The sequence below is a fragment of the Taudactylus pleione genome, unplaced genomic scaffold, assembly GCF_031769625.1.
Source record: "Taudactylus pleione unplaced genomic scaffold, aTauple2 ptg000397bl, whole genome shotgun sequence".
In the NCBI taxonomy this organism is placed as follows: Eukaryota; Metazoa; Chordata; class Amphibia; order Anura; family Myobatrachidae; genus Taudactylus; species Taudactylus pleione.
This window is the reverse complement of record NW_028284799.1, coordinates 5,690,667-5,706,211: the sequence shown is the minus strand read 5'-3', so window position 1 is coordinate 5,706,211 and position 15,545 is coordinate 5,690,667. Positions and strand designations below refer to the sequence as shown.

General features: G+C 42.4%; 1 protein-coding gene across 7 annotated transcripts in view; it reads right to left on the bottom strand.

The window, feature by feature from the left end:
• Positions 1 to 15,545, bottom strand: part of ULK2 (unc-51 like autophagy activating kinase 2) — a 140,649-nt gene that overhangs the window by 37,457 nt on the left and 87,647 nt on the right. For all 7 annotated transcript variants that reach the window (XM_088446362.1, XM_088446366.1, XM_088446363.1 and 4 more), the window contains 3 exons: positions 13,959 to 14,050; positions 10,266 to 10,437; positions 8,006 to 8,066 (listed from right to left, as the gene is read on the bottom strand). In XM_088446362.1, the coding sequence (XP_088302488.1) occupies positions 8,006 to 8,066; positions 10,266 to 10,437; positions 13,959 to 14,050 (325 nt within the window). The remainder of the gene's footprint in view (positions 1 to 8,005; positions 8,067 to 10,265; positions 10,438 to 13,958; positions 14,051 to 15,545) is intronic.

The following is a 15,545-nucleotide window of genomic DNA, read 5'->3' as shown; positions in this document are numbered from 1 at the left end:
CCCGCCTCCATCCAGAGGCGAATCTTTTCCGCTGGTTACAAGGCGCAGACTTTTCGCACCGGTGAAAAGTCTTTGCAATTGAATATGGCGGAAAGTTTCCAACAGGCGAAATGATGACATCGCCGAAAACTTTTCACCGGCAACTGAATACGACCATAAATCTCAAAGGGTAATACAAATAATGAACCCAAATTACCACTGTATTCACATACCTAATTGAGAGATTAATAAAAAAAATTGTTACGGGACCTAACCACATAATATATACCCCAAAAATAAGTGTCTATAAAAAATAAACTCCAGGTTAAATCAAAGTGGATATGTCAAAGGTGATATAAATATATTAACCCTAATTAGATGGGCCTAAAGAATAGAAGCACTACAACTCCTGGATTCAAACTCAAATCCAATATAAATTCCTTACCTCTATCACTCTCTCCATGTTATCTGTCCCACTAAAAGCACCTATGATGTAGGTAAAAACAATCTACAGCTTGTCAAGCAGATGTTACACAACAGCTGATGATGTCACAACATCTATCCTGTGATGGAACCTCTTCTCTTATTTCCCGGCACAAGAAGCCCGACGGGTGACTTCAGATAGGCGTCAAAACACCTACCTGAATCTCGACGCCGGAACGCCGAAGGAGGACAGCTCGAATTAGGTAAGTCCAGAGCGTCCTTAACAGGTCTCCATGTTGTGCCACCTATGGGCTAGAGTCCTCTGCTGGCTACAGGCATAACAGTTCTGACCGCTACGTAGAGGGTTTGTTTGCTGGCTATGGGCAATACCAGAGAAGACTATTAGATTGCATCACTGTGTAACGTCTCCTCAGATGGATGTAGATTTGTATTTTCTTAATGAAATTATACATCTGAAATTTTCCAACCTCAGATTCAGAGGTAAAGTTGTCATGCAGAGGTCTAGATGAATTAACTTTTTTTTCTTCTTCTTTTTCTATAATTAAATTCATCTGAGGAAGAAAAGGCAGTAGAAAGTGAAAAGCCTTTTATTAGGTTGTTTGGTCCATTCTCACAGTAATAGGAGGAGAAGCAACTGTCACTGCGTCTTCCATTTTCCAGTACTGAGAAAAAAAATCTGTCCGTGGACGGGAATGGGTATGAAGTCTCAATCCACTCCCCCTAGGGGTGCCTAACCCTCTCCCCTAGGGGTGCCCAACCCTAACCTCCCCCCAAAAAAACCTAACCTCGATAGACTCCCTAAGGGCGCCCTGTATGTCCCTTGTTCAAGCTGGCGTCCTTCGGCGTTCCGGTGTCGGGATTAATATAGGCGACGGTATATCTTGAGTCCCTTGACGGGATTCGGATGTCTGTATCAAGACCGGCGGCCGCAATACATCCCCCGTGGATGTGCACGTGACCTCTGTGCACGAACCCCCTGTACTGTGCATACACAGATTCACTGCTAGTGTCAGAAAGAAAGGGAAGAAAAAGTTACTTTTCCTACCTTTCAGCTGGTAATAAAGAGGCTTGCTTGCTGTCTATCCCCCTCCCCTCACCAGCTGTTGCTAGGTGGCAAGTTTCCCACCCAGCAAATAGGTTAACTGTTTCTACATTTAAGATACACTTGTGTAAAGAGACTCCATGTGTCACAGCATACACCTCATATATTTAAAGAAAAACAGACAAGTGCTATTTAAAAGGGCTGTGGTTTGAAGTGAAAGTCTGGCAGCAAACTCCTAATCAATTCTCTACAAACTGCTGCCCTTTACAATGTGTTGGCGTATTAAGGTGATTCAGCCCATTGTGGTTCAACCGCTCATAGATTAAGGTTATTAAGTTTCCAGTTTCAACAGAAAAGTGTTCACATGGGAGAGTTTGGTGGCAATCCTCTCATGGCCTTTTCAGCACATCACCAAGGAGCTGAAATATGCCTTGGCAGCAGGAACACTAAAGCTGGGTACACACTTGTCCAATCAGACACCCGACCGACGGGTCTGCCTGACATTGGACAAGTGTGTACCCGCCGCCGAAAGATCCGCAGACCAGATCCTGGTCGGCTGTTAGGTCTCCTGGTTTTTAAACATGCTTAATAACTAGGAGACCCGACTGCCGACCAATGTTATTGTGTACAGGCTGCGAAGACCGGAGCAGGCAACCGATCTCCAGTCCCGGCAGCCCAACATAACATCAGCGTGGAGTCAGTGCTTGTTCCAGTGGGATCCCTCACCGTCCGCCACTGCTGTGGGTCGTGGTGGGCAGAGGCAGGCATGGCAGCAGTGTAGACAGCAGCGGGACGATGAGATGTTAGATTTCAAAAATGGCGCCGCAATGCGATTTTAAAAATTCAAGAGGGCCGCCGTCTTTGTCCTGCCCCTTTATGCTGCCTTATATAAGCCAGCATGATGCAGCGGGTGTCAGTTAGAAGGTGGAGGAGCGAAGAAGAGCTTCTGAAGACGTCAGGGAAGTCCTTTTAAGCTTTTTTTCATGGCCGCCACCCCCCAGGTAAAAGAGCAGCAAAATAAATTAACACATTCTGTGTTTTGTTTTTATTTTACTATTTCTTTCACAGAGGTACTATAGATACCAGCGGGCCCTTAATGCCTCGCCTGTTGGTATTTATGGTTCTCCAAGTATCAGCATGCGGGGGAGGCTTGCTGGGACCTGTAGCTCCACCTGTAGAAGACAATATTATACTTTTAATAATGGACTATCAACTCGGCACCCACAGCCCAGGCGTGCTGGGGATAGCCCCGGACTTCATCACTGGCCTTGGGTGCCCTGGAGAGGGGGGACTCCAGCTTGGATTGACTAGTTAGGGGGGGGATGAATGTGTGTGCCTGGCTGTGGCATTACAGCCCTGTTAGTGGAGCCCGATGCTGGTTCTGAAAATATGGGGGACCCCTACTTGTTTTGTTCCTCATATTTTAAGAATCAGTGTCAGCTCCAAGATCCTGGGGCTGGTTACGCCTCTGTGGGGGGAACCCCATGCCATTGTATTTTATTTTTTATTTAAAACCTGAAATCCAATTATCAGGTTATTAATTCTCAACCTCTCTATCTTCACTATTATAATGAAATTCCTCAATAACAAATCCCCTTTCCTGCACAGTGAATGTATTTTTTCAGCAGACACAGATTGGAGGTCTGCTGAAAAATTGGACAAGTGAGTAGCGGGGATTGAATATAGAATCTGCGAGCAGGTCTGCAGTAGAATTGTATAAACAGTCTGATCTGCCGTGGATTGGATAAGTGTGTACCCAGCAGAAGTGTTAATTAACAGCTTTTTAAAAAACAAAAAATTAACTCTTGGCACTTGCAAGCCAAGCAAGTCAGGAGCTGGTGGCAGGTCCATTTAAAATGCATAGGGGGAGATGTACTAAGCCATGGAGAGTGATACAGTGGAGAGAGATAAAGTACCAACCAATCAGCTCCTAACTGTAATTTAAAAAAATGGCAAGAAGGAGCAGATTGGTTGGTGCTTCATCTTTCTTCACAGCTTAGTACATCTCACCCATAGAAGTTACAACAGTGCACTAAAAATATTTGTCAAGCACATACAAAGTTCTGTAAATACCATTCTCTGTTCCATTACTTTTCAACACTGAAATGATGTTAACAAAGCCTGCATACAAGAAAATGTCCTTCCCTTTACTTGGGGGCAAACAAGTAAACTTATAATAATTATGACCATCTTTTATGTTGCAAATTACTACAAAGCTGCCCCTTGCTGTGTCACCTTATTCTGGGCCCTATTGACAACCGCATTTTAAATGCGGATTGTAGTAGTGTGATATTTCCTAAATTCGCATTGCGGATTTTGTCAGAAATATCACATGGATGCACCAACATCTGCATGCAGGGGCATAGCTTGCGATAATGCTCTGTCCCTGCCAATCCCGTCCGCACACTTCTCTGTATTTTTCGGAAAATATCCAGGGAGAATGTGTCTGCGCATGCGCTGCCGCATACCGCAACCACACCCCCCCACTCACTGCCCCCGAGCTCACACTTACCTCGATAATCGGTGCTCTGGTGATATCCTCTGGGGCTCCGGTCTGCTGGTCTCCCTGCTCCTGCACGGTGACCCCGGGTCAGCTATTTTATGCAGTAGCTGACCAGGGACACAGCGCAGGAGCCCAGACACCAGCTGACAGGAGCCCCGGAGGACATCACTGGAGCACCGATCACTGCTCCCTGGATGCAGGTAAATGTTTTTGCAGTGATCAGCTTATGGTCTATTTAGACCACACAGCTGATCACTGGGCCCGGCTCCTGGCTCTGCCTGTTAGAGCAGAGCAGGAGTTGGGGAAACCCTGTATAACGCCATCTCCAGGTGACGTTATTATCACAGGGCTTCCCCCAGTATGTTTTCACAATATATTTTTAGTAAATCTGGACAGATCACATTTCCCATTACAAGTATGGGAAATGTGAACGGCTTACTAAAAATGTGACAATTAGGGTTTGGAGTAGAATTTTGCAAATTCTACTCCAATTGCTTTACTTTAGTAAATTCATGCGATACTAGAATAATGTGAAGAGGGTGAGAACACAATTTTTCACATTATTTTAGTAAAAATAAATGTTAATAAATAGGCCCCTCTGTGAGGAAAGCAATGGGCTGTAGAGTAAAATAGCAATGTACTAATTGCACACCATCTTAAAAGTTCTGGCCACTGCATGTCACCAGAATAAAGATCATTGCTAGGAGAGTAGGGCATTGTTAGCATATGCCAAGAGCTTTCTGGTGAAAAATTAAAGTAAAAAAGATAGGCAAAGCCAGTACAAGCTGTGGCAGTTCTAGGGGCAGGCAGGATTACAAGGTGGTGAGTTGCTGGGGGGGGGGCTTGAGGATTAGGAGGCAGTGAAACGCTGAGGAGAGGGGAGGCATTACATACGTGTGGCATAATGTATTATAAAGGGTGATGAATTGGGGGTGTTCTGCAAGGACATGCCCCCTCCTCGATCGGCCACGCCCCCTTGCTGGAAGCGCGCATGCAGGAAAGCCATCTGTAAAGGGTCATTCCATGCACAAATCATCACAGCTTCCAATCTGACCGTCTCGGATTTTCGTGAAATTTGGTAGAAAGATATATGACAAAGTAACTTGCATACGTAAAATTTTAGCCCTCAGTAATACACTGTGTTCAGGGTTGCAAACAAACAAAAATTTTACATTTATGCTTGCAAGGTCAACTAAAATGAATTATAACTTTGCTTCTAATTGTGGTAGAACTTTCATGTTGGTCTTGGTTTGAAGCTAAGGAACCACAGTTTTCATAAAAAAATCCCTTTTAATTTGTTTCCTACAGTTATCACAAATCATTTGATCGCTATTGACATGTTGCTGTATTTTGGTAGCATAGTCCTTAATTGTTTTCTACTGTTGCCATGTCCTTTAATATCAAATGGGTTGCAGCACTGAGTCCTATGTACTTCTTATCCATTTGTCTTGATCAAACTTCCACTATTCACTGATTAACTTTATTGGATAAACCAGAGGTTCCCAAACACTGTCCTCAAGGCACCCCAACAGTTCAGGTTTTAGAGATATCCATGGTTGAACACAGGTGGTTAAATTAAACTGACTGAGTATCAGTGTGTCAACTAATAAAGTCACCTGTGGTCAAGCATGGATATTCTTAAAACCTGGACTGTTAGGGTGCCCTGAGACCAGAGCTTGAGAACCTAAGATAAACTGTCTTTGTCCCTTGTATCATACTTACATACTCTCTTGAAACGACTGGGAGCCTCACGAAAATCAGGTGGCGCTCCCGGCCTCCCCAGAAAAGCAGGCAAGTCTCCCTGCAGGCTGCCTAAGACCCCCCCCCCCATAAATCCCTACAGCAGGGGGGGGGGGGTGTTGGTGACATGATTCATCACATCATCATGGCCTCGCACAATGCCAGTAATCTTGGCATTGTGTAGTGGTGGTGGGGCCAAAATGACGCCCCCCACAGTGCTTCTAATGCTGGGTAATTTCCCCAGCTACACCCCCTATGTAGCACCACGTCCCTCCCCCTCCTAGAGGCAAGTATTTCTTGTATCGCTAGTTCTCAATGCAGAGCTGCAGCCACTCAGTGGTGCAAACCATCTATGGTTCAGCATGGATTGATATTGTGACTATCGATGGAAACCCATCGATAGCCATCCCTAGAACACAGACACTACAAGACAAGTCTGAACTTGCCAGTTGCATGGTTAGTGCAAGAAGTGTTCAACTGCCGTACTTAACTTTTTTTTTTTATTCCTGTTCCCAAAGGCTTCCCAAAATGAAACTTACACCATAGAGATTGTATTTAAGTGTATAACATACTTTATGTACAAAAAAAGCATACATTTAAAACATTTTTTTTGTCATGTTTGCAATCCTGTAGCATAAACACCGTGTATCACTGAGGGCTAACATTTTACATATGAAAGTTACTTTATGCCGTCTATTATCCTACCAAATTTCATGAAAATCTGGTATGGTTGGGCTGAAAAGTAACTTTTTTTTAGATAATTTAGCATGGAATGACCCTAAAGGCTTTTTTTTTTTGTTAAGGGGGTGGGAGCTTCCGCCCTGAGCTCTGCAATGGCTAGAACCGCCGCCTTTAAGTACAATATTATCAAGCAAATTAGTAGCCACTGTTGAAACAAATGTCCTGGTTCAAAATTAAAAAAAAAAAAAAAAAAGTGTAAAAACTATAAAACTAAAAAGGAATTAAACTGTACGAAAGAGGTGGCGAGATCATCATTTGGTGAGACAACACCTAGAATATGGTGGATGAACGGCTAAATACATAAATCAGTGAGAATGTAAAGAAATCTTACTAAAATGACACTTGGTCTACATGACAAAAAGAAAGAGAATAGAAAAGAAGAAAAAAAAAAAAACTGGCCAGGAAAGACTATACCCATACTTGCCAACTCTCCCAGATTGCTACTATTTCAGGGAGTTTCCCTGACAATCTCCCAGTTTCCCTGAAAAGTCTAGCAATCTCCCTGATTGCACCTTACCCCCATGAAGCTGTTATATAAAAGGAAAAACAGAGATACAGTATGTACATTCAAATGGGATCATTAGTATCATTTCCCTGCAATACAAGCCCTATGGCTACATGCATTTTCTGAAAAGTATCAGTGTGTCAACAAGTAGATATTACTAACTGCTTTGAATGTAAATCAATTTTATGACACGCCTCTCAGATGTAGCAGTACACGCCCACTTTACCGCCATGCTCATAGGTGCTGCGTTCACTATCTCCCTGAAATGCTTTTCAAAAGTAGGCAAGTATGCATAACCTCATTAGATATACAGTATTTAGTAGCGTACTCTCCTATGCTAAACAATTATATGGCTGTACATGTATATCAATATTAAAGCAACAATCCAAAAAACTAAAAATCAGAATCCAAAAGCAACAGCTGAAGAGCTGTTCTGCGAGAAACTGGCAAAGAGTTTTTGCATCTCTCAGTAACCCCTAGATGTATGTAAGGGCACACGATACACTACTCAAGTGACAAGTTCCAAACATATAGAAAAGTGAACAGCAGGACACACTGTGGAAAGTAAGGTGGACCTAAAAAGTAACAGAATGCTAAATATCATGGGGCTAATACACAGCTGATTTGTAACTCTACTTGTACCTGAAGGGGCGTAACTTGGAACTCTCACATAGGCTAAGTTCAGTGGGTGTAGACAGAATTGCAGATTATGCAGAATTGTACATACATTTAAATACTCCTATTTTCAGAAGGATCTTCTGCACTTAGTACAAGACTGGTGCAAGTGTGCACGGATAACGATGACTGCTATTAAACCAAGTGTATGGATAGGGTCATGCTGACTGCAACATTACATACAACTATACATACGGGCGAACATATGTATTTATTTATGTGCATGCAATAAGGGAACAATAGTGTCCAACCTGTAATAAACTCTGTATCAGCCAGCCACAATATAGTCATTTCCTCTAAAACATTCCTATAGCTACAAGCTGGTAAAACGCTATCTACTACCTAATGTAAAAGACTAAAGCTGACAATCGCTTACCCTCCACATATCAAGAAATCACTAGATGCTCTGCGTCCAGCTGTCCCTGTAGGCAGATCATCTGCAATAAATGGACATGCATTAACTTCACTAGAGCAATCTTATGTAGCTTCTAAAACACATTAATACAGCCAGGGTGCATTAATCAACCAATAGCATACTGAATATTTGAGACATTCTCTGAAGCAGTATATTTTGGTAACAGATCTTAAGGAAATCCCATTTAACAATCTTTAAGATGTATCCATTGAAAATAATATACCCTTTTTCCACTGTCGCACTAACCCGCGTTATGGCTCAGTGGAAAAGGGTCCCGAAAAATAACCCGGGTCCACTGACCCGGGGAATCCAACCTGGGTAATGACCAGGGTTGGACACGGGAAGAACACGGGTTGGACCAGAGTTAAGGGGCAGCATAAATGGGTAACCCTTCCCGTTTACAGCATGGGGAGATCCGGATTTCCCGGCGCTTGGAGGTGATGTTGTCTTCAAGCGCTGTCAGAAGAGTCTCCACTGCACACGAGGAATAACTAGGGTCGGCGCCATGGTGTGAAAGGTGTGTGTTCCGGGTCTGACCCTGGTTTGGAAAAGTTCTAAATCTCAGGTCTGATCCGGTATTTTGGTGGAAAAGGGGTATAAGCTATATTAGGGAAACTTTCTTCCGATATCTGACCAAAATAAAATAGGTTGAACTTGGATAACCAAATTATTTCCCTATAGCCCTTTGCATTATAAAATGCAGCATTGAGGCTAATTTTTCAAAAATATTCTGGAGAATAGGCAAGTTATTTTTATTTTACTTGATCATTAATGTTCTAGGACAGAGTTACTGTATAAATATTCATATTTAGTTAAGAGTAGGGATGTGCAGGCTCGGATAGGTTCGAGTTTGCACGTGGAGTTCGGATTTTTCCCTCCAAAAAAACGGAACTCAGAAAGAGGCAAAACGTCATCTTACATGGACGAACATCATCATTCCTGGACTTTTGTCCAGGAATGATGATGTTCGTCCATGTAAGATGACGTTTTTCCTCTTTCTGAGTTCCGTTTTTTTGGAGGGAAAAATCCGAACTCCACGTGCAAACTCGAACCTATCCGAGCCTGCACATCCCTAGTTAAGAGTTACTTATTTATTCAGTACTCACAACTATTTCTGACTAGCAGTGCCCATGCAATGCCTATTCTGCTAAGAAATAGCAGACATTAAAGATACCTAGAGGGAGCATTACAGAAGAATAGGAGAGAATGGGGTATGCACATGACTTCTTGCATCATTCTCATCTCAGGTACAGAGGCTAAATGTAATACACGGACAGAAAAATCTAGTAAATAACTATGAGAACATTTATGCTGAAGCAAAAAAAAATAAAAAATAGTTAAAATCTTTTCCACTGTTTAAAATGATTGCTAAACACCAAGGTTATTGTTTCATGCATGAAATTGAAATGTTTTGTCCACACTTTCCAATGCAAAAAGGGAAATAAAAAAATAATTCAGAAAAAAAAAACCTTTCCACTCCTCCCATAACAAATGGTTATATCTACTCAACAACTTCTACAGGGGATCAAGTAGAACAGAAAAAGCTCAAATGATAAAGGGTGACATATTAGTTAAGTTTGCTGCACTTACTGAGCACTTATTACCTAAGTAACTAGTAACCAAACCACAATCTTTTGGTCTTGAATTACTTTGTTAAGACCTAAATAATATCTACTTTCCCTAAACTTCAAACTGACAGTATATGGGGCAGACCTTATCAAGCAATCACACTACAATTTAAAGGTTATTAGTTTGGAGGTAGACTTTAAAAGTCATATCAAGACAGTTAATTAAATACAAATAAAACGGTAAAGAAATTGCAGGCCTTGCTATTACTTGGGGATAGGTCTGGCCCTTTCTCTTCAGTTCTGTCCGGCCTTGCATGTAAATTCTATTACTGCTCTCACTATAATCATTTAAAAATGACCAAACTGCTGAAAACGTGCTGATTTGTATATGCTTTATATCTGGTTTTCTTCTGTCTTTATATGGACTTTTTAGATGTTTAACAACATTTCTAGTGTTCAAGTCAAGTTACACTGTAAGTTTTAGAAAAGTGCTGTAGACCACAATAAAATATCCTTAATGTGCAACTGCTGCACAAAGTCATTAGCCAACAAATGTAGATATTTAAATATATAAAATATACATCACTTTCTGTAGAGGATGACACACTAGATACAGACATGTTCTCAATTCACTTACAAACAGTAACTCTTACATGAGTGGTCAGAAGACAGGTTGTGTGGAACCAGAACAAAGTCATCTGTGTCACAAGAGGAGTTCTTGCTGCTTGTACTAGCAGAATCTTTGGAGACTTGTAAATAATTTGGAGGACCTAATGGGGGTGAAGAAAGGTTTTCTTCTTGGATATGCTGCATGTCTGGCAGAGACTAAGAAGAAATAAAGAAAATAACAGCTCAAAGAGGTGAAATGAATATCTGTACAGCCAACTCAATTCAACCTTATTCGTGTATAAAGTGAGTGGTGTAACTGTAGACCAATATGCCCTGGTGCTTCTTTTGGGTTGAACATTTCTATAATGTAGAGGTGGATCAGTAAGGGGAGGAAGAGGCTATCAGGAAACTGAGCTGCTGCCATTAATAACTAATAATCCACCATTAGCTGTTGATCACTGGCAACCAGTCAGTTCAGTGCAGGACAGGAAGCTGAACTTTCAGCCAATAATAGTGCTGGATTATGAAAGGTCCGCTTCCTGAAAAGGCACACTTATTCTCTCCTTTGTCGTTCCATCTCACCAGAAGATTTTTAGTTGCGTTTTTTTTTTTTTTTTTTTTTAAACTAGTGTGTTATGCTCTTAAAACAAGTTTACCCCATTCATTTTCTTCCAACCAAACAAACAATCTTTAATACTTTATATACCTTATTTTAATATGAAAGACTAGCCACACTTATGCTGGGTACACAGTTCAGCGACCCAGTGGCTGACCGGCCGTCGCACCGACCAAGCGATTTGGTAAGATATACACACTTACCAATCGGCCATTCGATGTCTGGCCAGACATCACAATTGGGTGAGCATTGACATCACAACAAGGTGGGCCATTTTCAGTGTCGGCGGGTCCTGCGGCCAGTGTACGGGTGGCCGCTTGTACCAGGGCCGAAACTAGGATTTTTGTCACCGGGGGCAAGACAGTAATTTGGCGCCCCCCTGGATATTCCCCCTGCAGCAGTGCCCCTATAGTAATGTCCCCTGAGGGAATGCCCATATGATAATGCCCCCATAGTAATGCCCCATAGCAATGCCCCTGTAGTAGTGCCCATATTGTAATGCCCCCATAGTAATGTCCATATGTTAATACCCCATTGTAATGCCCCTGCAGAGCCCATGCTCCCATATTAATGCCCCCGTGGTAATGCCCATGCCCCCATAGTAATGCCCCTGCTCACCCGGTGCACGTGCACCTCCAGTCCCCCCCTAGTTGCGGCCCTGCTTGTACACAGCTAGACGCACTGATATATCGCATCAGCTGTGCTGCAGGTGCCGACCTAATATGTCCAAATTATGTAGTTCACAGATATATTGGGTGTACACCTGCCGTTGCACTAGCAATGTATAGTTCATCGTTCAAACTAATAATTAATCAACAAATGTGTACCCAGCTTTACCCTTATAAATCACAGTCCAGCGCTAGCTGCTACCACTGAAGGCTCAGAGCTGCTCATAGGTTCTTGCAGGTCTTACAGCATTTCACATTCTCAGAGTACTGGCCAATTACCATGTGTTATATTATTATTAAGTTTCTTATATAGTACAACATATTCTGTTGCAATTTACAAATGGAAATAACATTAATAGTAGTGTTCACTCCAGCTCCGGCGACAGGCAGAGAGAGCACCTTTGTACGCGCGCTTGAAAAAAGGGGGCATGGCATTTGAAAAGGGGACGTGTCTATAAGACGCGTCCCCTTTTCGTCACTCTTGGGGGCGTACCCGGCACTTACGGACATGCCGGGCAGCCCCCAAGCGCTGCAGACAGGGAGAATAGATGCTGGGCACATGCGCCTGGTGTCTATTCTCCGGCGGTGACCGGTTCACCGCACATTTCTCCACCCGCGGGACACTGCGGCCCGCGGGTGAAGACGGCACCCGCAGGCTGTGAGGGCAGGACGCTTTTTGCCCTCCTTCTGGAGGGCGGGGTGCCGCGCCCCGCTAAAACAGCCTAGCGGGAACGCTATAATAGAACCAAATTGGGTAGTAACAGACAGACAAAGGTAAGGTGTGTTATATTATCATATTATAACTTTCATTATACTACATTGTGAGAAATAAATAGGTTCTCAAATTGGAACCCAGAAATTTACTCAGATTCCAAAAACACAAAAGATTACAGAGAAAATACTACGTCCAAGTGCAGAGAATATAGTGGAGTGGTCATAACTTAATACCAGTTTAGGCACGTATCCACTAGACGATATGCTCCATGAGTAATATCATCTAGTGTTTGCCATGCAGTGCCGGTATCGTTCAGCAGGGCCGTAGCTAGGGTAGTGCGGCTGGTGCCATCGCACAGGGCACAGCAGGGGGCGCTATTTGGGCCTATCAAATTTCTGTTTATTATCATTCTTGCTTGTAGCTTCCTCTTATTTCATCCCCAGCATCTCCTGGCCTCTCCTGTCTCTTCCCCATGAGGCCATGGCCTTTTTTTGGGTGCATTATGTCCCTTTGAAAAATGAGGGGGGCGCCAATGCTTTTTCTGGCACAGGGCACCAAAAAGTCTAGTTACGGCTCTGTTGTTCAGTGACGTCACCCTTTCTCATCCCCATAATTGCAGAACCTGACGATATAGTCAGGTTGCCCCGCAAGGACGGCCGATGAAAGATGTCGTCAATGACCAGAGGGAGCGTGCCTTGCTGGTCGCTGACAGCATACCCACTGGACGATATTGAAGACGATGAACGATATCGTTCAAATCGTCCAATTTATCGTCTAGTGGATTTGTGCCTTAACAAGGCAAGTATGGTTGGTTTTCAACACTAGTTGGACCTGTCACACTGTGAGGGCATCTATTCTGTAGACTGAACAAGCAAGCCACCATTTTAATAAGAAGAAATAACTCAGATATACAAGTCAGGCCTCATGATCAGTAATCAGACAGTGCCTCAGATAGGTCACTGGTTCTTCGCAAATTAATAAGTTGCAAACTGGTTCAGCACACAAAATGGTTGCACCCACCATGAATAAGTGAGAAGTTCACTCAAAATACTCTATGAACTGGTTAATTTTTTTTAAATGTATCACAGAATGAAACCAGTTGAAATCTACATCTTATTTTAATTAAGGTATTGTCCGTTATTATTATTAGCAAACCTGTTTAACTCAATGTTTGATGACAGAAAATATTCTTAAAGGAATACACTGCAGAAAAAGTAAAATCATCTATCCAGTGTTTCAGAATGTGGCTTGTTTGTTTTATCTCATGATTCCAAGGTAGGCAAGAGGCAGATGAATTAAAGGGATGTGGGAGATGTAAAAATGAAGTGAATTAAATACCAGAAGAAGGTGGTTTTGAAGGCAAACCCTAAACGACACTGGTGGAATAATTACTCCCCTATTTAAAGATTTTTGACAATCCCCGGCCTCTTCATCAGACATATACTGGAAGGTATAAACTCAATTGATGAAAGCTTGTAGTTTTATTCTTTCACTTTGTCAGTCATTAAAAAAGCACTAAGTTTTCTTCGAGGAAGACAATGAATAAAAAAAAATTAAGATTATTATAAAACAATAAAAGGTACACTTGTACTACTTATCTACTGGCAAACAAAGCACTGGTTTTCTTTAAATTATCTTGCACAATTAGATCATTAGCACATAACGTCATTAAACACTATTTATGCTCCTGCTCATGACAAACATGCAGCCATTAGCTTCCTACTCAGCACATACTTACTGGAGGGGAGGCAAACCGACAAGATGGGGAGCTTCCACATGAGCTGCCTGAAATACTGGAACCCGAGTAAGTAGGCACTGGCACAGGACAGGCTAGGGATAAACCAAACGAAAACTTCAATTACAATGCCAACAATTAATTGAATTCAAAACAAAATGTCATCAATTTATGCCAGTCTTGTAGAAGAGACAAACAACTTAAACAGCAAACTGTGGGTGTGTGTACGATTGTCTTTTATGACATTATGTTATTATTATATTGTGGCAAAACCTGGGAATTTAAGTTAAGCAAAACTTTATAATATCATTAAGACAAACTAATCCATTGCATTACATATTCACTTGCAGCTGAAGTACCGAGCGTTGCCCGATTAAAATTTTAAAGTTATTACATTTTAGTATGTGATGTCGTCCAAATCCATCCAGTGTCAGGCCCAGAACAGGCACCCTGGGTTATATATATATATATATATATATATATATATATATATATATATATATATATATATATATATATATATATATATATATATATATATATATATATATATATATATATATATATATTTTTTTTTTTTTTTTTTAATTAATTAATACACTTCTAGAGCAGATGTTCAGAGAAGTATATTTAAGCACAGGGCGCGAGCAAGTTGCCCTTTTGGAAGCACATATCCTGGAGTTGTAAAAACAACTAGCAACACGATGGAGAGGAGTTTGCTCCTCACTCGGCAGGCACAGGTTGTGACGGAGAAATGGGAGAGGAGGTTCCTGACCTTAGCAGCTGTGTAACAGTAGGAAGAGGTAACAGAAGGAGGAGCTGCCAAATTGGTCAAAACTGCACATGTCCATTCAACAGGAGGCTAGTACAGCTGGACTAGAGTGCAGTAAAGGGAATGCAATGCCGGTGTCGGGATGCCTGCTGTCACAATACAGACAGCAGCATCCGGATAGTCGGTATCCAGATAGGGGTCGGGTAAGTATACTTGCCCACCCCCCATTCTCCTCCTAGCCCTCCCTTCTTGTACCCCAACACTCCCTGCACCCTACATTCCCCATTAGTGCCTAAACCTAAGTTCCCCCCCTTCGTGCCTAAACCTAACCCTCTCCCCTTGGTGCCTAACCCTAACCGCCCCCAGTGGTGCCTGACCCTAACTCTCCCCCCTAGGGGTGCCTAACCCCAACCTCTCCCCTCCAAACAAAACTTAACGCTAAACCTGCTAACTTACCTAAACCTAACCCCCCCCCCCCCCTTGTGGCTAACACTAACGGCAGCCGGGCTTACCTTCTTTTCGAGCATGTGTCCTCCTGGATCCCAGCGTCGGTATTTCGACACCTATTTTAAGTCCCTTGTCGGGATTGCAGCGTCGGGATCGAGACCGGCGGCCGGTCTCATAACTACATCCCCAGTAAAAAAAAAAAAAAAAGTGTTGGTGGCATGGGATATCCACTTTGCTAACTCTACCATTAAAGCTTTGTGTGTGGTGTCTTTCAATTTAGGAATGTTAGCACAGTCTTGTTGTCTGAGAATACTCCAATCTTTTCATAACCAGTTACTGGGAAGCATCTTGAATAGTTTTCCATAATGCTC